The sequence below is a fragment of the Temnothorax longispinosus genome, chromosome 4 (genome assembly GCF_030848805.1).
Source record: "Temnothorax longispinosus isolate EJ_2023e chromosome 4, Tlon_JGU_v1, whole genome shotgun sequence".
NCBI lineage: Eukaryota > Metazoa > Arthropoda > Insecta > Hymenoptera > Formicidae > Temnothorax > Temnothorax longispinosus.
The window spans coordinates 4331560-4356836 of record NC_092361.1 but is presented as its reverse complement, the minus strand read 5'-3'; the positions used below and the strand labels follow the sequence as shown (position 1 = coordinate 4356836).

At 38.2% G+C, this 25277-nt stretch overlaps 1 protein-coding gene across 7 annotated transcripts in view; it reads right to left on the bottom strand.

Annotated features, from left to right (window-relative positions):
• LOC139812023 (uncharacterized) overlaps positions 1-25277 on the bottom strand; it is a 227997-nt gene that overhangs the window by 197156 nt on the left and 5564 nt on the right. For all 7 annotated transcript variants that reach the window (XR_011731805.1, XM_071776631.1, XM_071776633.1 and 4 more), the window contains 5 exons: positions 24787-25249; positions 23758-24146; positions 20057-20147; positions 19452-19542; positions 16187-16277 (listed from right to left, as the gene is read on the bottom strand). Coding sequence is in view for 6 of the 7 variants with exons in the window: in XM_071776631.1 (XP_071632732.1) it covers positions 16187-16277; positions 19452-19542; positions 20057-20147; positions 23758-24146; positions 24787-24922 (798 nt within the window). In the remaining variant the exon portion in view is untranslated. The remainder of the gene's footprint in view (positions 1-16186; positions 16278-19451; positions 19543-20056; positions 20148-23757; positions 24147-24786; positions 25250-25277) is intronic.

The following is a 25277-nucleotide window of genomic DNA, read 5'->3' as shown; positions in this document are numbered from 1 at the left end:
CTACCCGTTTGTACACTTAGCAGTACTCAGTTTACTTAATTTTTTATACTAAATGTTGAAATTGAATTTTAACAATATAAGCATTTTATTCTCTTTTCTAAGCCTTGAACAACATTGAAAATAATTTTCATAACTAAATATAAAAAAATCAATGAGTAAGGAGACATTTTTCATGCTGGGGTCTTTTAGACCCCATGTGTCATTTACGAGATTCTTGAGAGGTGTGGCATTTAAGGGTTAAATATATATATATAAAGATCATGCCATGAATTAATTTTTGTTCTTAAATATATGTATAAGATTTTGTTTTAAATAAATAGTGAGGGCTACTTAATAAAAACTATTCGACTCCACTAAACTCTCCAATTGCATCGTTTAGGATAAGCACACCGCTTATCCGCTCTTCGACGTTTATTTCATTACCGATATAGCGTGCGTAAACACAATTAACGCAATTAACGAAATCCGATCGGATTATCAGCTTAAATATCCCGAGAGGTTCAAAATCGCCGAGTTTTAGCTCGCTGCCGTTTATCGATATTTATGTTATTCAAGATTACATCGACGCGCAGCCGATTGTGACTTTAAACAATCTCCTTGCGGTTTCGACCCTTTTTACTGGCCATACGATCCATGATACAATCCACTTCTTAGTTTGCAGTGACGTTTCGCTTTTTCATGCCATTAGCTGTAATCACGTGGAGAAGCGATTAAAGGCCGGGGGAAGAAAACGCGGCTTTAAAGAGGCATTTTTTGCACGTGACAAAGACGATCCTTTAATTTCATCCCCTCCGCGCGAAATCCGCGAGTCATCGTTTGTGATAAAAAATGGAGCTTCTCAACGCAATGGGTTTCGCAAGTTCTTCTTCGCATGTTGTCCTTCTGGAGAAAAAACCGTGTAATGATAATCGTACATGATAATGGCTGAATAAGACTTCGTCTTCTTGAGTAATATTATGCAATTTTACTTTTCGCGTATTAATTTAAATTCTCATATTAATCTATTTTGTACGCCATTGTGATAAAGCTATTCAAATTCGCCGGTGATTGCTTCGTTATCAGTTACGTGAGAGTTACGAGTTACCTCGAGCGTCGCGATAAAGTCCACAGGGATTGAAGACTGGGCGGAATTAATTAGGGTGACTCCGACCAAAGTGTCACCGATGACATGATCGATATATACATTCTTCATCGTCATGTATAAGTTCTCTGCCGTCCCGGCGAATTGTATCGTGGTCCCCTTTATATGCCGAGACCGTCGTCGATAAAGAAAAAATCTTGGAAAAAATAGAACTGAGGGTAGAATGCATTTCGGCGAGATTCGTCGCTTTTCTTCTCGCTCCGAGTCTCGTAATCGATCAACGTCTTCAGCATCGTTCCTTAATGGCCGCCGAGGGGCCACCTCGCTGCTCCGTGTCGAAGTACGTCGATCTTATCGAGCAGCTCATTCTCTGGACGAGTGTCACGTATCCCTTTCTTTCTCCCCAACGAGGCGATTCAATGGGTACTCTTTTTAGACTGCGCAGAACGCAGCCAATTCGTTTTAAATCAAGTTCTTCTACGTCTATTGAGATTCCGATCTTGAGTTTCCGATGGCTCCGTACGGATAAATTCAGGAACTAAATGATTATAGATGTGTGCGAAAGTGAGTACATCTTCTCGATTAATGGCTTTTCGAGATATCCCTGCAGGCTTTTTTCCACTCCAGTTTTCAGAGAGACAGAGGGGGAAGAGAGAAACGAACACATATTAATTAAAAAATAACAATTATGTTCAGTTTCACTTTCTTAGACGATTTAATTCATTGAAGTCAAAATACATTTTGCAATAAATCCTTGGTAGACTTGATTGTCTGTCGGAATTTTTTTTATATTATTTACGTTGTAAAGTATCCCGGTTGAAATGCGAGCCGAGAAGTGAGAAACTAAAATAGTCGAGTAATTTTTTCCCCCGCGTGTTGGAAAATTCAGTCCTTTCGCGTAGATACCGGTGGGTGAAAACTCCCGTTGTGGAAGCCGGGGTTGCATCCGCGCAGCAGAATGTAATTAATTCTCGTCAAGTGAATATTTAGGAGCGCGCAGCATTTCACGTGACATTTTGCCACAATGCGGCAGGGAAATGCTCGCGCTGCGTCATGGGCGGAACGCGGTTTTAACGATCGACTTTCAATAGGAGGTTCTTCAATGATATTAAGATTGACGTCGCCAGTGTAAGCATGATGGAGACTTGTTTAAACACGAGCGATATTTCATGAATATGTGCTTATCGTTTTTCTTTTCTTCTTTCCGATGGCAGCACGGTGGATTTTCGGTTTATTCCAGGGTTTATTTATTGGCATTTTTTGCGATCTCTTTCGACAGAGAATCTTATCGTCTTCTCTCGATTATCAGGACACGTATTACAGAACTATTCGGAATGGATTTCTGATCGGAATTGTTTAGTTATTTCCTAGATTTCTATTATGTTTTCTAAAGAAAAAGGAATAATTTCGATCGGAATCCATTCCGAAAAGTTCCATAATACGTGCCCTAGATCTTTCGGAATTAAACCTACAGTATATCTTTCGGGATATTTTGAATGGCTGCAAAGAATATATATATATAATTTGTCATTTTGATGGTAACCGTATATTTTACGTCATTTGTGAACTTTCCTCTATTTGACGGACAACCAATTCGACCGTATATACGTGCTTCCTACCGATTTTCTCGAGAATTCGCGCTTCTCTCTTTCTTTTCTCTTTCGCGGGGCGAGTCAACCTCATCGATCATCGTCATCCAAATCTATCCCCAACTTGTACAGAAAGTTTTTTCTCGCAGGGGCGGAGACGCTGATTTTGCAATTAACTTTTTATAGCCGGCGAAATTCCATTTCACGCTCTAAAGTGCGGTCTCCGCTCCTTTAAGCTGCCTTTCGATCGATAGCGCGAAATAGCGGCATCGACTTTGATTACTTGCTCTATTAATGTCACGTCGAATCGAATAACCGCGGAGAGATTATTAATCTCGACGAGAGGTAACTCTGAAATTTTTCCGTCAGGAGTATCTGATCTTGTAGAATATAAGATTCTGTAATGTAGTCGAAAATCCAAGCGATATATCGGCGACGCGAGTAGATCATGCCTAGCTCTCAGCAAACCTGCCTCGGGACCTCATACGATTAGCATGCAATATTGCAATGGATAGACATTTATATTTCTGTCCTCGTGGAAAATGTTAACAATTTCGCATGCGAGCACGGATAATAGTTAACGCGAGCAGTCGAGTTCCGAGGAAAGAGATACTGATCTCAGAAATGGAATCCTTACGTTATCTGACTGCAGCATCGTACAAAGTTTTATGATTTACGTTCGCGGTTACGTTCGCCTTCGTGATTTACGTGGCTTTTTTTACGAGGAAGTTTGTTGTCCGACTTGACAACCATATACCCATAGAAGTACGCATATCGATAATTGAGATTAATTATCTGTAATTCATGGTGAATTTTATCGGCGCGAGGGCTATTTGCTCAGGACAGATGAAGATGACGGCTCGAGAGCGATTTATTGCGACGATCCTGCCGCGTAATCCGAAAGTCAGACCGTAAGCGTCAGGTGGGATATCCGTGGCGTCAGCAATGTGAAACCGTGCAATATTAATCCGTTGCACCGCTATTTGAATTTCATAGTCACTCATCTGCGATACCGATCTTGAAACGATTTACGAGCAAGTAGAAGTGAGACTCCATATGAAATTAATAAACGCGGGTAAGAAAAGACCTTTGACGAGCCCGTTTCCTTGGGAAATTTTGTGCGCGAACTTTCGGTGCCCGCACGATCAATTTCTGCGAAACGGCTGCTTTTCTTTTTCGCTCGATTGGCGATATAGCATATGCTAAACTGCGATACTTTTCATGCTCACGAGCATATACATTTTTCGCTCTTTGAAACTCACTTCAGAACTTTCATCGATTTTTACTGAACATGTGGAACTTCGGAAACTTATATTATAAGAATATTAACGAGATAACTTTACTACTTAAGCGAAAATATTTTGTTGTTTTTGAATTAATATAAAATTGATAAGAGAGAGAGGAGAGAGAGAGAGAGATCTAAAACTTCAGGACTCGTTATTTTTCACGTTGCATATTTGTTTCGAGACATTCATTTTAGATTCGTGAAAGTATTTGCGATACAATTTCGCAATATCGCGAGACACCTTTTAAAATGCAGAATGCATTTGCAAGATACTTTAATATTAAATGGAACGCGCGAATACTCCGTGAAATAGAAACTTTTTTCGCAATAACAGAAATATTGTTTTGCGTTGTTTCGCGAATCGATATATACAGCTGAACGTATGATCCGTCGCGCGTCGGCACGCCTTGGCACGTTCGGTGAGTCATTATTCGCGCGGGAATTATCATATGCGGACACACATATGTGACCTGCGAGAAACAGACGCCGAGCAGAGATACGAGTAGTTCCGAGAACGCGTAAACACTCGCGCGAATAACACGGTAGATACGGCAGCATTAATGCAACGATATGTGCCAGTCTTCGTGAAGACATTCGTTTCGCAATTTGTTCGCGGAATTGCAAGATGCCTTTGATGTTGTCAATTTCGACTTCGAGTCGCATGAAAAACGCGGCGAAGTGAAAAAATGACGAAAACGAGGAAGATTTTATCCCGGCGTTACCAAGGCAGATATATATGTAGCATGATTATTTTATAACATGGGATTTATTATAAGACTCCTCCATCTCTAAGAGCATAGAGTCGTAATAACATGAAATTTTTAAAATGTTTTAAATTATAAGTTTGATCCTTAAATTCAAATTATATAAAATTGCCAAAATTATTAAAAAATTTTTTTTTATTGCAATGACATATGAGATTTGTCATATCCCGTTTTAATTAACTCCGAATGAAGGGAAATCTCGACACTCGACTCTCATCAATTATTGCCGTTGATCAATATTGCGTCAAAGTTGTAATTAATACAGCGATATCATATTGCGACAAGTGTCTAACGGCAGAGCAGAGTATCACCCGCTGTTGCACAAATCTTTCGCCCGAGAATTATGGAGCATTCGTCATTGCGTTGAAATCGCCGTTCTATACACTGCGGCACAAGCGCCAGACATGCATCATCGGGGCGACAGAGAAAATCGAAATTGCGGCGTACGCAATGACCGCATTGGACGCGGCGCGGATAATGGAGGGACAATACGGGAGCAGAATTGAGTGCCGGAGTGCTCAGGGCGGTGTAAATCAGTTTTCGATAAAGCGAAACGTCCGATGTACATCGACCGTCGCCGCACAAGAATGCCTTCGCACTTGGATGACAAACAGATGCGTCGCTCCGAGGTACGTTCGCGGTCCTACTACGTCGAGTTAGACTCGACGCAACGTTTTGCGATAGTCTGCACTGCACAATTCTAATTAATTATATTTTTAAAACGTTCATAAACTTCTCTAAATAATTCTTTGATTTATATTGGAGTTATTAAATTAAATTGAAAATAAAATACTCGATCTTCGTGAGAAATAATTCGAATCGCAAATAATTGCTACTCTCTGGTAAAGATTTGATAACTATAAGAAAAGAAAAATTGTCGCGTGTAAATATATACAATAAATTTCTGTCATCTGATGTTATCCGAAGCGTCTTCTTTGGATAGAAAGAAAAGGTGTTTTGAATGAGTTCCCAAAATTTGTTAAAACCGGAGGGAAGCCGCTTAGGTTAATGAAACGGAGCAATTTCGTAGCTTGAAACGCAGCAATTTCGTATCGCGAAAACCTTCAAACCTTCGTATTATTTCAATATACCGTTAGAAATAGTCCGGCGCAATGATGGACGTTTGACACGCAACCCCGTTGCAGCAGATACGGACTTGATATATTGCTCCATTCCCTAGGAGAATCGCAAGATCATGTGTTCTCAATCCTTTTACGTGATCGGTACGCGCGAGGTGCGCTCTTCGAGAAGTTGTCCGCGCGGAAAGCGCCGAGAATGGTTGAAGTGGATACTATAAGGGACAATGTCGTTGGATGTGACTTTTCGTTTTTCGCGAATGGAGACAGAGGGGGAGGATAATGGAGATCATATCTCGTAATTGTCGATCACGTCGACAGCTGTGCACGCTCGGCGAAACGTCGCTGTCGAGCGGATCCGCAGCTCCGTAATGCCGCCCGCTCAAATCGCCGTGAAATTGATAGTCGAGTCGGCGGGACCAGCGGGCAACGTGACTCGGATTGTTTCGCCAAGCGGTACCAAGCGATTTCGAGACCGTGTGCAGTTGTTAGCGCGACCCCGCGTGCCGACGTTAAAACGAGGCGGATCGATGGCGAGTTCGATCGAGGCGAGGGACGTTGTCTCGCCGCCGCGCGGAAACTGTTAATTTATGCAGCAGTTTTTGCCCTACGCAGTCTTTCTTTACCTGCCGACAAGTTGCACGTCGAATCGGACGTAAACGGATGCACATCGTGTTACGCGTGATGATATTCCATATATACTGCGTGTCCCACTGTTTTCTCTAACACTTTTTCTCTCTCTAAGAAACAAGCAAATTTGTGTAGATGTCTGAGAAAAGAACAATACAATATTCGCGAAATCAGAATTTTTTGGAAACGGCATTTCCAGAATCATTTGGATATGAATTATTCATATATTTGCGCGTTATTTTTAAATTAAATGATCTGACAGAGCGTGAATTGTTGCGAGAGGGAAAGTCGGAAAACACAAACTTTATTTGTAACGCTACAATGAAAATAATTTAATTAATATTAACACAATAGAATTTCAGGCTCGATTTTCTTTGAATATTATATTGAAATGTTACATCCGCGCGGTGATTGGAAGAAACAAAAAAAAAATCCGCTATCGGCCCGAGTAGAATCCAACGATCGAGGCTTAACCGCGCGTATTCACGCGTTGTAATCAGCCATCGAAAAGGCTAACTAAATGTGTATAAATAACGCGAGCGAATATTTACGGATTAAAAATTGTCACGCAGTTTCCGAGAGTCAAATTTATATCGATGTTACATCTATTTTCTCTCTCTCTCTCTCTCTCTCTCTCTCTCTCTCTCTCTCTTTCTCCAGCTGTAGTCCTAGCTCTTTTTTGCCGGCCGTTCTCTTTTGCAACGCCTACGAAACGTCCGCTTTGCAGTCCGGCAAACGATTCAATTATCTTCGACAGTGCGAGCCATATCGATTTTGTGATTTAAACTTTTCGGCGCGCAAAATTCGGGAACAAAACGCGCGCGATTGCGCGTATAGATGCCGATGAGAGTTACAACTGCGTCCTGGAAATATTTTTCCTCTACGGCTATTACCTCAAAATAAAAAGACAACCGGGAGACCACGCGCGGCAAAATACTGACCGCCATGAAGGATATTACATCAGATATTTTATCAGGTTTTGTGCTTCATTTTTCCGTTAAACACATGAAAAACATGTAGATAAATCTGTCTCTCTCTTTCTTTCATTAAGTAGCGTAATAGAATGTTTTATTTATATATTTAACACAAATGTTTTATATAATAAATTATTCCACGTCCATTCAACCGTTTTATCAATACTTTGAAAATATCAATACAAAATAGCAGAATTTAATATCAGTTTATAAGAGACGTCTCTACGTTTTTTTTTACTCTGTGTGTGTTAATAGTTTTTAGAAAAAATTTTTATACATTTCCTCTTTATTTTTAATAAAAATAAATATAATAAAATATATTCAATATGTATGTTGACTAGAATGTGTCTAGCGATGATCTATAAATAACATACTAATAAATTGTAACTTCTACTGACTCAATAAATATAACGTTAATAGATTCTAGGTAATAGCTATCCAGTGATTATTTAGTAGTTATTTATAGTAAATATTTGCTACAAAACGATACGATAACATTTACATCGCTATAAAACGATACGATAAAATGATGATTTTCTTCAAAAATATCGTCTATAACAATTTGTAAAAAAATATTGTGATAAAGCCTATGTAGACAAATATTTATATCAATATTCAATTATTAATTTAGTCGTGAACAAGGTTTTTTGAAGTATCAAAATGATAAGTATTTAAATATATAAAAATGATATTTTTCGAGAAATTAATAATGGATACACAATTTTTCGAAAATTTGGAGAGATACAATTTTTTCCTAGCACCTACTACTTCCAGTTTATTAATTTAAAACCTTTGTAATATTTCAATTATATTCAATATGTATGGCAAGTGATATAATACGGTTTTTCAATAATCGTCAACCAATTGTTTTAATCAATATATTTCCTACCGAGTAAGAGACTTGATTTTCTTTTTAATATTCTAAATCAGGCGCGCTCACGCAAACATAAATGAGAATTTACCTTCGATTTTCGCCGACGATGACATTCTGACAGTGGAGGGTTTCCCCGTTTTGTCCAGTAATTTTCTCTCACAACGGGACTCTCTTCGCAGAACTCGCTTTTCTGAGCTATTCAATTCTTATTCTCGAAACAACTCGCGCATTTCCATATTTCGCGCACGGTACGTATCATTTGTTCTTTAAATTTTATTTTCTGCGTTGGCTTTTCTGCCGCGCGATCAATTCGATTCTTTATCTTTTCTCGTACACCGGAATTGTTCTGTCATATTTTACAAAACGAGATTGAATGGGTGGTCTGACAATTTTCGACTATTTTGTCGAAGATTCTATGTCAATTTTCTCAGTATTTCGGCTGAAATTTCTTTCCTTCTCTCCTTGACTCTTTCTTCTCTTTTATCTTGCTTTCTCAAAAATCTTTTTCAAGATCGATCTTTCCGAAATATCTCTCGTATGATCTCTCCTCGATCCTACGTCGATTTACTCTGATCGACCATGCGGATCAACGTCCCGCGGTGATTTCTAATCTTTTTCAATTTCGAGCTTTCTCTCGTCTCGTGGTTACGCCACAGATCTCGTTGAGCTTTACACGGGGGCGAGGGCGGCGTCGGTCTTGCCGGCGTTAGGTCGCGCGTCGCACTGAAGGGAGAAGCCGATGGCAGAGCGCGAGTCTCCTCGGCCGATATTTCGAACGCAGCCACCTACCCCGCCGGCCGGTCGGCTCCACGGCGAGGGGATGCGCGAGCGTCGCTGGAAATCCAACCCCTCGTTCGTAAGTGAGTGCAAGCTCGCCAAGGACGACGCGCCGCGCCGCGCCGCGCGCGGCCCCGCGTGAACGCATCGCGCGTATCTCCTATCTATCATTAGGATCTAGGTCTCCTGCAAATCGAAACGAAACTCTTCGATAGGCGGAACGATGCCTATCTGTTTGCCAGAGCCCCACGATTTTTCCCCACGTTATGTGCACTTTGCATTTTTACTCTCCGCTTCGTGAAGCGTAATACATATATATACGCGGTCTTTATCAATGTCATTAAATTCGCGGATAAAATCTACTGAAATTCTACAGTATGGTAAAGATTAAATCTTTATCTAATTACATGAAAACTTGCTCAACGTCTTGCAACTTGTATTACTTTTGGCCTCGTTCCAGTAACTTTTTTCCGATATTTCGAAAATAAAATACTTCTTTTACATCAGTTTCGTTCTCGATTGCAATCCAATTTTGCACGTAACTCGAGTACTCGCGATATGGCAAAATATTCATTGTACAAAGAAGGACTTTTTCTAAAGAATATTTCATCGCTTTAACGTGGGGGGGGGGGGGGGCAATTGAAACGCGCGATCGTGTCGAAATGGCACGCAGCGCGCTTGAGTCATGTGTCGTTTGAAAAAAAGGTATCTTTGTAACGTGGTCTACAGAAATTAATATCCATGTTGATGTCTCTTTCATACGAATATCTCGTGAATCATTCCTTTCAGTCCACTTCTCCGTTTTCCGCGCTACGGTAAAAAAGACGGCGCAAAGTAAAATCGTTTGTCGGAAGAATTATTGGAGGGTACTGCGTTCGGTAAAATGTAATGTTACCCCGTGTCGTGTAACATTACGTGTAGTTCCGGCGCGTTTCTCTTACTATCTCAATTTTACATCAAAGCATCGCCGGTGGCTTTGGTTAACATCGACCAGTATCGCTCTTATCCGTCTACGGTCCGTATAATCCATTCTCGTTACCATGGTGGTAACGTTAGGAACATATACGCGTTGAAGGCTACATTGTAATCCTTTGTCTGTGCTTGACAAGTACGATAATACGGCAGTAGAGTCGATAGGGCTTTAACGGCAATTTTTGCAAAAGAAATCACGGAAGCAAGCACAATCGGGATAATTATCTGGGACGTTGAAACAAATGCGACACAGATATTTTCCAATAAATAATCCTGAAATACTTTTCCGATGATTAATTTCTCGAACAGATACGGCATCAGCGCGATATCTCATTATATACATACAAAAAGCTTATAAATTTAATTAAAATTGAAAATAAATTAGTAAAAATATGAAAATAATTTTGTTCCGCTAAGACAGACAGCTGACATGATCGAATAGTCTTATGTAAATTCGCGACAATGTATATTCTTCACTGACGATGGATGGCTGACAGCTAGTATTGAATAATCTTATGTAAACTCGTGACAATATGTCTGACGTAAGTGGAACGTGAAAGTGCAAAGCTCACACTTGCTTTTAGAGAATATCATAGAATTGTAATAGAAAAAATATTTTAACATTCGGACACGTGTCATATTCGTATGCATTTAATAAATAAAACGAAAAGAAAACAAAAGGTAATCCTACAGTTTCTTCATCAATCCGACAAGTACATACATGCGATACAATAAAATTATACAATATCGAATGTACTGGTCGGATTATATACATATATATATATATATATATATATATATATACCTACATTTCAAGAGTTTTATGCATCCTCTTACGTCTCGACAAAATCGCATTCACTTGCTCGACCGGAAGGATTTCGCACGGGAAATACATTTCCGCATTTGCTTTTATTGCGTGCATTGTCAAATATTGTACATGCCGGTAGTGAAGCAAAGCGCAAAACGCAATTATGTTCTACCTCGTCTGAATGGCTACTTGATTCGAGTGACCAGCGAGAACTGCTGTGTAATCCCACGTGTTGGAGTTCGTGTAAAGAGATGAATGTTGTTTCACGTCTAAATATAGGAGCGGCGGCGAGTTATGCAAAAGTTCTGCTTTGCTTGTTTATCTATTGATTATTTGACGGTGAAGATAATGTCTATAATACTGCGCTTTTAAGATGCAATCTCGATCTGGTCTTGTGTTCGATATTAAAAGAACACACGAATAAATCTTGATTTAAATACTTTTCTTATCTCTTCTTTATACTTCTCATCCTGTTACATTTCCTATTTCCTTCTGTATTGAAACAGAAAAAGGGATAAAACCGCAGATTATGCATTGCTACTTTCTATTCTATACGTTACCTACATCCCGTCTTGCATGAATATTGTTTCGTTAAATGTGTTTACTTAACAAAATAAAAGAGAATGCTTTTTTCGGACATGGGATGCGTTTAATTAATTATTTTAATTAAATGCATCCCACGTTGGTCGGATATAATAAGCCGCGAAGCTAATGATATCGTGGTCGACGAAGTCTCTCAAGTTCTAAAGAGCCAATTCGAATGTGAAGCTCAAATACAGCTTCAAGTGCAAAATTTTTTTGTGTTTGAATGAAAAGGTAGGAGTTGTTTTCCTCTTAGAGAGAAAGTTCGTGTTCATGTTAATAATCATAAACTTTACGCCGTTTCTCCAACACCGCACAGTAGCCTAGATTATTTTTATAGTATGAGAATATTCTAAATTTCCAAGTTTTTATTCGATTATCTTAAGTATTTTATATTGTTGTAGACGTTTTAAATTATCATATACTATTAAATAACAGACATTATTGATTCGTATTTGCGATGTAGTGAGGAAATATTGTCTTTTTTTAAAACTAAAATGCATTAATTGTACGTCATTAACAAAAATAAAACATGTCTAATTTGTGTCGTTTATTAGATCAAATGTTCTTTGTTCGTAATATTGTGAATTTTTTGTTATATTAAAAATGATTATTATACAATAATATAAAATAATATTTCTAATTATTGTAAAAAGAAAAAATTACCAAAAAATTAATTAAATATTAAAAAAACGAGTTACACGATAGAATAATAATCATGAATGTCGCTAAAGAAACTAAAATTAAACTTTGTATTTTTCGAAAAATAATTTTTTTACAATTTTTCCTACGAATAAATATTTCTTTGATCAAATTTATTTCTCTTTTTGTTTCAATATATGCGCCCGATTCTTTAAGGCGAGTACATTTTGTGCAACCATCGAGAAATCATGCATTGCATGCTTTTCAAGATATTCTCGCGTGAGCTCGCCCACACTCGCGGTATGATTCCGAAGCGATGTAAGCGTCTTCGGATGATGGCAACCGCGCGAGGAATGACAAAGCTCGCGATGATAGTGAATCGAGCATCTGTCACTCCGAAATAATTGCGACAGTAATGTTGCAGATATTTGTATCGCGTGATATTTAGATAAAATGTAGAGCTGTCAGTAAGATGTTCTAGAATTTCTTTCACTTTCTCAGATACCTTTGTAATTACGACTGAAATTAGAAGCGTATAAAAATAAAAGCTCACTTGATAAATGTAGAAATACAAGAGCATCCAATTAAGCCAGTGCCATGGAACTTGATTGACTATAATGTTTTAATAATTTCTTTTCTAGCTAAAGAGAACTAGATTTCTTGCTACAGTCGTTTTAAATATCATTATCGATGATTGTAAATAAAATTTTATTGAATATTGAAGTACTTAATGAATATTGAAGTACTTGTTGAGATTAAAAAATAATTGTTTGCTCATGAAGGTTGCGCGAAGAAATTCCTTGACGTATTATGTCTCGTTACTAGATAATACTACCTTTCTCTGACAACGTAAACGTCAGGGAGATATTTTAACGAAACAAATAGATTTGATTTTGCAAGAGCTGCACAATACAAATCCTAACAAGAAGGCACGTATTGCAAACGTTCTCTTTAAACGATTGTCTTCGTCGCTGTCTTTTTGCTTTTCCAGCGTTGATAGCGAACGCTGGAGATGGAGCAATAATTGTCAATCCGGGAGTCGAGAAAGTCGGCGTTGTAACATCATTTAACTAACAAGTCACCGGCATCAGCACAATGGTTACGACTTGGCATTATGCGAGCACGATTCAGCGAACGTTTATATGTGCGCGATTAAGACTTCCTAAACGACCGGCGGTTATAAAAGGATTTGTGCACGCAAGTTGCATCCTTTCGCCGCGTTTATTCGCGTCTGCTCTGCAACGAATTCGCCAATCGAAATTTCAATGTTTTCGATTTCAGTAACTGCAACGCAGCGACAATTAGGGAGGCGGGGAGAGACAAAAAGAGAGGGGGAGATTAGGAGGAGGTTACCTTAATTCTTTACTGATGATCGTGATCGAATGAAATACGTCTTTGGTGTAAGTCGCTCGCGTGATCGGCGAAAAAAAAAGAAGATGAAGAAGAAACGTTAACAGAGCGAGACGCTAAGAATACTTGCACGAATTTATATCGCTATTAGGTGGGGGATTAGAAGATACGACGAAGTCGCTGGTAGACGATAAATTCTTCTTTCCTTCCTGCACCACCCACGGTGATTCGAGGTTTAACGTTAACGACCGACCGCGGTACGGGTTTGATCGATCGCGTTTAGTGATAGCGGTCGCGTCGCGATCGGACGCGCGAGTGGTCGCGGTCGACGCAAAGGCTATTACCGACACGCAGTGGTTACGGTCGATGCGCGATCTGCCGCGAGGAATTGACGTAATAGCCAAAGTGACCTTTCTTCGCATCGTTCCACTCATTGACGTGCTGTTTGAGTTTCCGATCGTCATTTCCCCTCTCGATCGATCATTTCGCATTTTTCTCTTATTTCATTCTGTCGTCGAGAAGGATCCTACTTAAGGACGTTCTCTCGTCTTTATACTAGAGAAAATTGATTTTCTTAGGATTTTCTTGAAACTGTGAATATACGTTAATTTAGGTGTGCTTTATGCGTGGTATAAATTTCAGTACCTCTTCCGGGATAAAAAATAAAGATACTGAGCCTCAAAGTTAAAAAAAAAAAAATTTAAAATTTAATTTTTTTAGTTTTGGCATTTTTTCCTTATAGAACTCGACGAGAGAAGCAACTTTGGTCCTCTTGGCCAACCTCGTATCTCTTACCGTTTGGCCTGGAAAACCTTTTCATTAGTAAAAGTTGAAACTTTGAGGCTCAGTATCTTGATTTTTTATCCCGGAAGAGGTACTGAAATTTATACCACGCATAAAGCACACCTAAATTAACGTATATTCACAGTTTCAAGAAAATTCTAAGAAAATCGATTTTCTCTAGTATAAGGACGAGAGAACGTCCTTAAGATACACGATTAAATATCTCGAAAACGCGGAACGCTGTATTCATCGTAAACTCTGAAATATTTAATATTCTTCGATTTAATATTCTTCGAAATCTTCAAAAAAATGTTAGCATTTTTTAGGAAAATTGTTTGTCTAGATACTTGTCATTTTCTGCGGTAGGCCTTTAATTTTCGCTCTGAGAGCTGAGATAACAAATTCCTGCATCAGCGAAGCACAATAATCTGAGCGAGCCATGGTGGAATGTTAACACCGAAAAAGAAGAGCCAGATGATAGATGGCGAAGTTACCGAGCCAATAAAAATCAGAGAGAGAGAGAGAGAGAGACGCGGTTGCAGCGCTTGGGGATAGAAAACATTTTCGGATGACACTTCTATTACGGAAGCACGAGGAATCCGTCCCCGCGGACACTCTGAAGGGCAGCAGCGCGAAGAGAAAAAAGGAACGACCGGACCGGCATGAAGAAACGAAAGGTGGCAGAGACGGATTCTCGTGAGAGGCGCAGTGGCGGATTTGAGAGCACCGGAGCTACAGTCGAGGAGCTACAGTCTGTAAATCTATGTATTTCCTTTCGAGGAAAGATGCAAAATATGGAATATTCTACTCAATGTAGGACAACAATAGTAGTAGGTAATTGTAGTAATCGCAAACAAACAGTGTGAATCGCAATAAATTACAGCGACTTGGTCGACCGCTCGGACCATTTATTATAAGTGAATCCGCGACTGCGCGGGAATCGCCGCTGCTCTCTCTCTCTCTCTCTCTCTCTCTCTCTCTCTCTCTCTCTCTCTGTTTTTTATTCTTATTTCCTTCTCTCGTCACGGTGCTGGATCTTTCTCTTGCTCCCTCCTGCCAACTGGCAGTAAATCTCACAGCACTCGTCTATCGCTCTGAGCCCGAGGCTGTGAAATCTTCGCTTTATCTCCCGGATACCAACTCGATCGTGCGTTTCCGAATGTCTCGTCCGGAATCGCAGGCAGGATCAGATCTCGCGTAAACATGAAGAGGTTGGAGAAACAGGGGGACGAGATTACGCGCATCAGTGACCTTTGCTTATCGGTTCGTGAATTGACCTTTGTAATTTCGATCGATCGACCAACTGCGATAATAATTTGATTAAGATGAATATATTTTCAATTAAATGTACAATATTTTCGTTTTCCGATTACGAAAAGTTATAGATTTGATAATAATTAAAATTCGACCCATTTGAGTTAATGATTAAATAATTAGAATATTGGTTGATAAGCTTCCGTGGGCGTTGCGTTAATTCTATGTAAAAGCTCTTAACTCTTACACTGAATATTCTTGAATAATAAACAGACCTTTTTCAGAAGCGAGTTTTCCTTGACGGAAAAATATTAAATATCAATTTTATTTGTATAGGTATAAATAAAGTTTTTCGATTTAAATGTAGCTTGAACATGTAATGAATATGCAAATATCGTAAAAATTTATACTGCAAAAAATTGTTTTACAAAAAATATATTACGCGATGCTGCAGATAATGCGCACATGAATGTTAATTAGATATTTATAGAGAAAAAAAACAACCTATTTTTCAATAAATTTAATGACGACGCATTTAATAAAGTCACACGAATTGTTTTTTATAGCAAGCACAGCTGACTGATCGTTTTATTAAAGCGTCCATTCTATCGGCAATATTTGCGAAGACATTGATTTTATTGCAGCGTACCGCGAATTATTATACGAAATGTTTTTTCGAAATAAAATAAGTGGCGCATCTATAAAATAATTAATTTGATGAGACAAAAAAATGAAAAGGACTCACCAAATGCTGTTTGATGAAATTTCCCAGCGGAGATAACTTTCGGACGCTGGATCTGAAGTTTCCCCGTCCGTTCTTGACCTGTTGCTCCTTTCTATAAAACAAAAACACGTTGAATTAGTTGGATTAGCTTTCTTTCGATCTTACAATTAATCAGATCCAAAAAAGAAGATGACCTAATACGGTTGAAAACACTTTACAAATATAAACGATAACAACCAATCTTCCAATTAAACCGCGAGAATTTACTTAGATTCAAACAATACTGTCTTACTTTGCACTGATAATAATTAATTAATTTTCAGTATATCTGTCAATTCCATTTAAATATTCATATTTTTATATCTTGCTTATATTTTTGCTAGAAAAATGATAGTGCTCGTTGATCGACTTTCGTAATCCTCGAGCCGTCTATCGCGTACTTGAAAAGTAGTATAATACTATTCTCACAATAACAGAGTAAAAAGTGTACTCGATATACGCTTTCGTCTCGATATGGAAAGATTCTCGATTTCTAGAAAGTGACACCGGATTCTGTTAGAATCTCGGTGTCACTATAAATATCGATATATTTTACCGTTCTTAACCGAAACGAAGTTACCCCTAGATTTTCGCTCCTTACTTCAGCCTCACAGGAAACCGATACAAATTCCTCAATGCCTTTCGCGACGCAAGAGATAGTGCCTTTACATTTGAATTTTAGGCGAAGAGATACACGTGAAATATATTATCGCAGTTTTATATTTGAATAGATAAAATTATGACTTAAAATGTTCTTCTTCATTAACAAATGTCGCGAAGTGAGTGGCGAACTTTTTTGTTATATTCTATCGTCGGGATTGTTGCTTCGTTGCAAAATTACTTTTCAACGTTGTAATATTACGTAGAAGTATGTAATATCAAGATATCCTTCTGAGATTTTGGTATTTACCAGAAAAACCAAATAGCTGCGTCGCAACTTTCCCGTCGTAATATTCTCGTCGACAAAGTATACCGGCAAAGAACGTTGCGACTTAATTCAGTTCTTGCAAACATTGCCTAGCTCGTAATTAATGCGGTCAGGTCTTTATCTCACAAAGGAAGGCGTCAACTCAGGGAATCGTAATAGCGAAATACTCGGGTTTTAAAATGACGAACGTGCGAGGAAATGTTTTTATTCGTGAAAACTTCACGGCGCGCGGTATTCCACACTTATCCTTCCATAACTGCGTCTATTTCTTTGCGAGACCCAAAAATTCAGGAATATCAAGGGAGAGAAGGAAACTTGCGAAAGATAGAATGGAAATGTCGGCCACGATGTTTCACGTTTTCAGTCTGCTCGCCAATGCGTGAAACCGGTATAAAAGTGAACTATATTGTCAGCACGTTTCTTTACATTATTCAGAAAAATGATCATCACTTTTCTTTTTCTTCTATGTTCTTTGTGGCCGTCGTAAGAAGATCGTCAGATAGACGATAATTTAGATAATTTCACAGTAATCTTTAAAGAAAATAAACAACAATAGTATATAATTCTTTAGGAGATTGACAATAATTTTTTCTAACGACAAAATTGTCTCATTTAGCATAAATGCTTGCAGCTGTCACAACATATTATTTGTGTAATTAGTTTTGCGGCAGTAAGAAACTAAGGTTTACCCAGCACGATTAATCAATTGTTCGGTGAATATCGATTTTCTATGTCGCTGTTGTATAGGATATATATTTTTTTTAAATTTTACTGGCAATAAATGTCAGGAGTGGACACAAAATACGACGATTGGTGAAATACGGGTGTACCGGCGGAGCACCCATGTGGAATATCAAAGAATAATGACTGAGAATCGAGGTGAGGCGGTGGCTGGAAAATAGGAGAGGAATACCGATGAGCTTTGGATCCCCTTCCCCTCTCGTTGTCAAAATAGTTCCGCATTCCCTTGCTTATTCTCGAAATCGGGGCACAAAGTTCAATAATTGGCAAAAAAGTTAAATCTTTTAAAAGTTCATGGATTTAACATTGTAGGCGCCGTTTTTTATTTACAATGGCAACATTTATTTTACGGTTGTAAAAAGAAATAAATTTTTCAATATTTTTTCAGAAAGGTAAGTATATAAGTGTAGAAGAAACAAGATAAAATAATTCAACTAGTCATTAGCACTGTTGGACATTTTGGACACAACGTTTGTAATTACACATTTATAAATATCTATATCTAATATCATATATTTTAAAATTTATAACGTTTCTCTGTAATCATAAAATGATCTAACGCTGACTGTCCTACTTTTAGGCTTAGAGCGCCGAGATGAATGGCGAGTATGTAACGATACGTGTCGCGCGATTTGGACTTTTGTTTCACGGAAACAAACTAAATTGCTGCAGCGAGCGGCGGACTTGATTTACCGACGATCTAGTAACTTGTGTTTCGATTGCACGTGCAGCTGTGAAACATACACTTCTCCGGGAAAGCTATTCATTTTGCGCAAATAGCGCGCTTGCTAGCGGAAAGAGGAGAGAAAGGCATTGTTTAAAAGTTCCGCGTACGTGCAAACGAAGGAGTTGTTTTATTAACCAGTCGCGATGAGACCTGCGTAATATCCGTAAAAGAAGTTCCCGAAGATCGAAGCGCGAACTTTAAAAATGGTCCAAACGAAACGCGGATCGCAAAATATATATATATGATACGATCCAAATGTTTCGAAGAGAATTAACGCGAATTCTTTCACCTGTTTCTCGATTTCGTTCGATCTTCGAGCCCATCGCCGCTGCTCTCTGACCAACGCTGTGATTTATCACAGATAGTTTATTGACCTCCTTCTGTCTTCCTACCCTTCTTTTCAACTGTAATTTATTATCCTGCTGACGAAACGAAAGAAGTATTCGTGTGAAAACCAATGGGCAATGTTTCACGATTTTTTTTCTTCCGTTTACGGAAAGCACAGCAAATTTTTAAGGGTCGACTACACAATCAATCGTTCAAGCAATAAAAAAAATGAGAATGGTCATTTTGATAGTTAAATGGATCCAAATAAATCTGATATTCGGTAAATAAAGATAAAGAAAAGAATAATCAATTTGTAATGCATTTAAAGTCAGGGGAAGAAAAAATATTCGGAAATCATCGGATAAAATATAAAATTTTACAAATAATCGGCTCTCGTAATTTTTGCCTTCAGATATAGGAATCTAATGCAGTAATTAAATCGTTATTAACGTCGCAATTAATTATTGAGAATGAGTTGTAGATACAGGCGAATAGAGCAAAAGAAATCAGTCGGCCATACTTACAGCGGTAATTTCGTTTCATTGTCATTCGTGTCGATGGCGACGCGACTCAAAGCCGGAAGACTGCTTGCTTCACAGGGCGGTCTGCTTAGATCTGAAATACGACGGAAAAAGGTTCTTCAAAGGGGCACGTCGACATCATTGCGTCTCACTTATATAAATTTTACAGAAAAATATAAAGCTTTTAATCTTGTCTGAGAGAAGAGAAGATTATGTAATCTTGGGAGAGGAGGGAGAAATTCAGAAAAATTAAGTTAGCCAACTCGACTCCCCTATATCCTTGTAAAATCTGAAGGAAGTTTATGTTTCGTCGCGTATACTTCGCGACTATTAATCACTTTCTAGAAATTAGCCGGACAATTAATTTTAAACTTGGCAAAATTACGGAAGTGAATGTGGATTTGTGTCGTAATGAAAAATATGAACGGAGTATAATAAAAAGGACATGTAAAATATATCATTTTTGTTATATGTACAGCTAAATTATAATATATGATAAAGGAAAATAGAGAAGAGGAATGTTGAGCAAATAATTCCTTTAAAAACTCTTTTATTCAATGTAATAATAATTGTAGTTGTTACATAATAATAATAAATGATATAATCACCTATATTTGAGTGATAATAATCACTGTGACGTCCATAAGGAGGTGCCGTCGGATGTGAAAAAGCGTTTACTCTCCGTCTAATATTCGTGGCCTGCAAAACGAATGGAAACATCTCATATAAATCCTGTTTAAGAGATCGCTTGACTGTACAGACATTCGGAAAAGGTCACAGACCTCGCGCCTTTGTCGTTATTGATAAACGATTCTACTAACAACGAGAAAACGAACGCAAAAGAGGATAAGTAACGAAGAGTCACTAATCTTCCCGATTTCGATGAAAAATTCATAAAGTGCCCGGAATATATTTTCCTTTTCCATACCGGGATTAAGATTTGCGTCTTGTTAAGAAGAAGGATCTAATATGGTCGTTAAGTTAAGAGAGCTTGCTTCTTATTCAGAGATTTTTCCTTACAAAGAGATAAATCGATAAGATATGTTTTTTTGTTGAATTTTCCACACAAATACGAGTCGCATTATGGAATATAACTGGTGCAGTCGTAAAAGATAAATAACTGAATAGAAAACTTGGAAAAATCGCTCTATATCTTTATTTGCTTACGATTTTCTTTTTTCCGTAAAAATTTTGATGAGTACCAAGATATTCTAACTATCGCAAAAGTATAATTTTGCATGCATATGAGTTATATGTACAGTATTTTTCGCGATGTATTTATTTTTTGAGATCTTATTAGAAGAACTTCGAGGACAACATATTGTAAATGCAATATTTAAAGAGAATTGTATGTATGATAACTTTTTCTTTTCAAAAGTTTCTTGTTTTAGAAGAGAAATAAAATAATTAATTAATATAAAGTCACGTATATGAACTATGATTGCAATATTTTTTCCAAGCATATTATAAACAACACAGCATTGAAAAACATAATTATAATTAAATATAGCTTAAAATGTATTGACAATAATTCTAGTCCTATTAATATATTAACAGAATAGCAATTTAATTCATTTAAAATTTTAAACAATTTATTAGATATTCTGTGTATTAAATTATATTATTCACATATATTCCCATTACCATTAACTTTTGACATGCATAAATATACATTATTTTAATTATAAATGTATATAGATATCGCGCCGTACGCTTTGTGAAACGAGTATGAATTTTAACATGCGGTTTGTTTTAACCACGTGGGCCATCGCGAATCGTTCTCGTTGTAATTTACGCATAGTGACATAGTCCCGCGTCACGTTAATGAGATGGACATATATGTCTGTGTATTTATATTATTTATAACAATCTATTTTATACTATATATTTTACACACATACATATAATAAACAAAAAGAATAATAAATCTGAGAGTGCGGTAAGAATAATACTGAAGTTGCGTCTATAGGAAAATTTGCGAAAAAATTCATAAACTTTGGCGCAATTCAACAGTCGTCGTCGCCATTAATTCTCGACGTGGAAGCAGGATGAGTTTTTCGCCAAGTTTTCCGAGAGGAAAAAGCGTCTATACGTGGTAGACCTACATTGCCAAGAAAAAATTGTGTGAGAGAGAGAGAGAGAGGGGCGGAAAGAGCGGAAGTCTCATTATGCTTGCAAATTTTTCATTAGCTATCTACACGTAAACAGCACCGAACCGGGCTAAAAACCACTAATACTATCTTGTTAAACACGATGCTTATTGCTTTTCCGATTAACACCGCGCAAAAATTAAAAATTTATCTTGCCATCAGCGACGCTTAGCAGCAATTTTACATCGCAAATATCTATTAATGTACACCAACGGCTGTCTGCAAATTATTCAGTGTCTGCTAATGTACTACTTACGGTGTAGATCATTCGTGAATACGAACAGATTGACCATATTATTTGCACTAAATTATCGATCGTTTGCGAAATAATCGCGCGGCGTTTCCGAGATCTGATTCTCTATGGAGAACAACGTGTGTACCAATCGAAACAATTATAAGGATGTTTTAGGTCACTTAACATGCGGACTCGTGAATGGTATTCTTGTTCCCGCTCGTTGGATTGCGAAGTCAGTGAGTCTATCTCATGAACGTGTAATTGCTACATTTTCAGAGATCGCCCAGCAGCCAGATAATTCGCGCAAGTCAAGTTGTCAATAAGACAGCGGAAGTCGGTTCTGCGAACTAAGTGCACAGAGCGCGATTGTATCATGTTAAACGTAGACACTGGTACGGATGCAAATGGATTAAACGCTTAGCCGGTTTCGCGTGTAAGATTCAGACCTGATTGTAGCTAGAGCACGATTCAGGTGTTTGGATTCCTACAGAACAATAGTCCCGGTTAGAATCCGACGATATCGTTTCCTCGCGAAATCCTGGTTTACTAAAATAATACGGTTCTCAACCTCAAATAGTTGAATGCGGTATTCAAAAAGCAACCGACGTATTTCGTACCGCGGACGTTCTGCAGTTTTGGTTCAATCTCTAATGCCGTAAATCCGGAAGGTTTTAATGGCTACTGTCTCCATTAATTAGACTTTTAATTAGATTCGCTTTAATTAGACTCGATTCACGTACAAAATAAGGGATTCTTTATCTGCCAAGATTAATTACCGCAAATATGTATTTGAACTTTAATTTTATGACACGCTATACTAAATTTCATATATATAGAATTATGATTTGGTAGTCAGAGCTAATCGATAGTTCGCGAGCAAGAACGTCTCAACATTTAAATTACTATCGGTGTTTTAACCGCCACATAAATCGATAGTCTCGATTCGTTCGTGCACGGCACGGAATCATGTGCTGGATGCTTCCGGCCGAAGTTTTCTTTACTCCCGTAAAGTTAACGCGCCCCGTTTTCAAAATTTCGATATAACTGATAGGTCTGACCCTCGAAGCGAGTTTTGATGTAATTGACACCTCTCTATTCCCTATGGAATGAAAGTTCACGAATAAAAAAATTTTGAGTGAAAGAGAGAGAGAGATAGTGGAACTGGGATTCACTGAAGTAGAAAATTTGATTCGGTGATTAGGTGAAAGTATGGTCAAGTCTTTCGTCAATTCCCGACGGTACGAGGAGCCGCCGTCCGGTAAAAAGTTGCAAATTGAGCGAGACTTCTCCGGGGCACGAGAGGCGAGAGAGGAGGAAAAAAAACTCGCGGCAAGTAACAGGATACTGACCGGGATAAAGACCGGTGTGGATGAGGCAAATAGAATCTCATTAATCTCTCCGAGCCAGTTTAACGAGACTTAAGTCTTGGACAGCATGCTTCTGGCGAGTTTCTAGAAAACGATTAAGATCGCGTCTAATTGTTAATTACGCCTCGATTCGGCGATGGTGCACGAAATATACCAGACGATGTCGAGAACATCATGCATCTCGTCTTGCCATTGAATAAGATCGAATAAATTGCGATTTTTTAATTGCGCAACAGAAAAGATATAAGACAAATAAATATCAGGATAGAGAAGAGTTACAATCCTTTAGATAGAATTTGCGAAATTCTCTCGAGAGCTATATACATTTGTGACGTTTGTGAATTTCGCTCGAGTAACAATTTTCTCAAAATTTCTGAAAAATAACTCTCGAGAGAAAGAACTCCCCTAAAGTATCCCCTTTCAGAAAATAACAAGAAAAAATTACGGACTCTGGGTATAACTTTTAATCGCGTAAAGTTTCGTCATTTTTTAGGGAGTTAATAAATATATGCATTCCGATTTTTTTTTTTTTTTTCAGGACAGCGCGAGATCCTTACAGGATACTTCTCCATCAGACTGTGCGTCCTGGTGACTTGAACCCCCCTGCTCTCGAAGGCTTCCTGTTCGGAAGCGCCCGCCCTCTTGCAATCGGCGTCGACCTCATCCTCCACTAGCGAGCTGAGACTGTTGTACCACTGTACGCTGCTGGTCCTGTAGGGCTGCCTCGAGGGCTCGTGGCTGCGATGGAGATCCTTGCTGAAGCTAAAGCTACGCCTGATCGGCTGCAGGCCGCGGTTTATCGCCGCCGGTAACTCAGCCGCGCTTCCTCTTAACAGAGCGCCGAATTTCCGACGGAACGACGGACGTCGCTCGAGCTTCTCGGTCGGATTGTCTGCGTTCCTCGACGAGTTTTCCTTCAACGACGATCTCTTGACACCGGAAGATTCTTGAGAAATATCCGGCGATATTAATAATCAAAATTGCCTTCTTTAATTTTATATATTACAAAATAGCTCAAAATGCGTGTTTTTCTATTCAGAGTTTAATATACATTTAGGAATTGAAAAATAATATTTTATTTCTGTTAAATGCTCGAAATCATTTTAAGTCACTTTAAATATATCTTTAGTTCATGAGTTTGGTGCAACGTGATTCTAATTATTTTTATTAGAATAAAATAATCTATTGATTTTTATTTCAGTTTTTTGTAATTTTGTCATTTAATTTTAGTTAATTCAAATTAAGAGCTAATTATTGAACGCGTTTACTTTAATGTTAAATTTTACAATATTCACTATCTCTGACCGTAGAATTTCTAATTCTTTTGCTTGAGAAAAATTGTGGAAACTTATTTATTAAACTTATTGTTAATTATTTTCAATTATCTTCATTGAGAAATACAATTTGGCAAGTCTAACGGCGCGGCGTCACGTTGATTCGATCTCTGACAATACAGACGCGGCTAAGGTAAACAATTACTTTCCCGACAGTTTCGATATTTCGCCGAAGGCAATGTTAATCAAAGACTCTGGCTAATGGTTTTCAAGAATTTGCAAAGAGTGATTAATATCCAACGCTTTATGCACCTGCTTCCGGTTTCGGTTGCTTGCATTCCTTCGTGGGCCCCGGCTGCGTCACATTCGCGCTTTCGTCATTGTAATTCGTTTTGTGGATCGACTTGCCCTTTTTCGAGGACCTCTTTGCTTCCTTCTTGAGTGTCATCTTTCCTGGTCGGATATCGCACCAAGATCGATCGCGCTTAGACGATCACACTCAATGACATCACACACGTTACGCGATGTAAATGGCGATTCGTTTATTTTCACTCGATGACCGAATCGCATAACTTTCCGTCACTCAGAACTCGCGCACGACGCGTCTTAGTTGTAATTTCTACAAACACGCACACCCACACATACACAGGCAGCTGTGTGTCGTTAAACGGTATCACTCCGATAACGTGTTATCGTTGCAGCGCCAACGATATCGACTGTATCGTTAATATCGCGTCCACTCACGCCTTTTTGCTTTCCGTGTATTTAACGAAGCCTGGAAGTTGAGATAAAATCGATCGTCA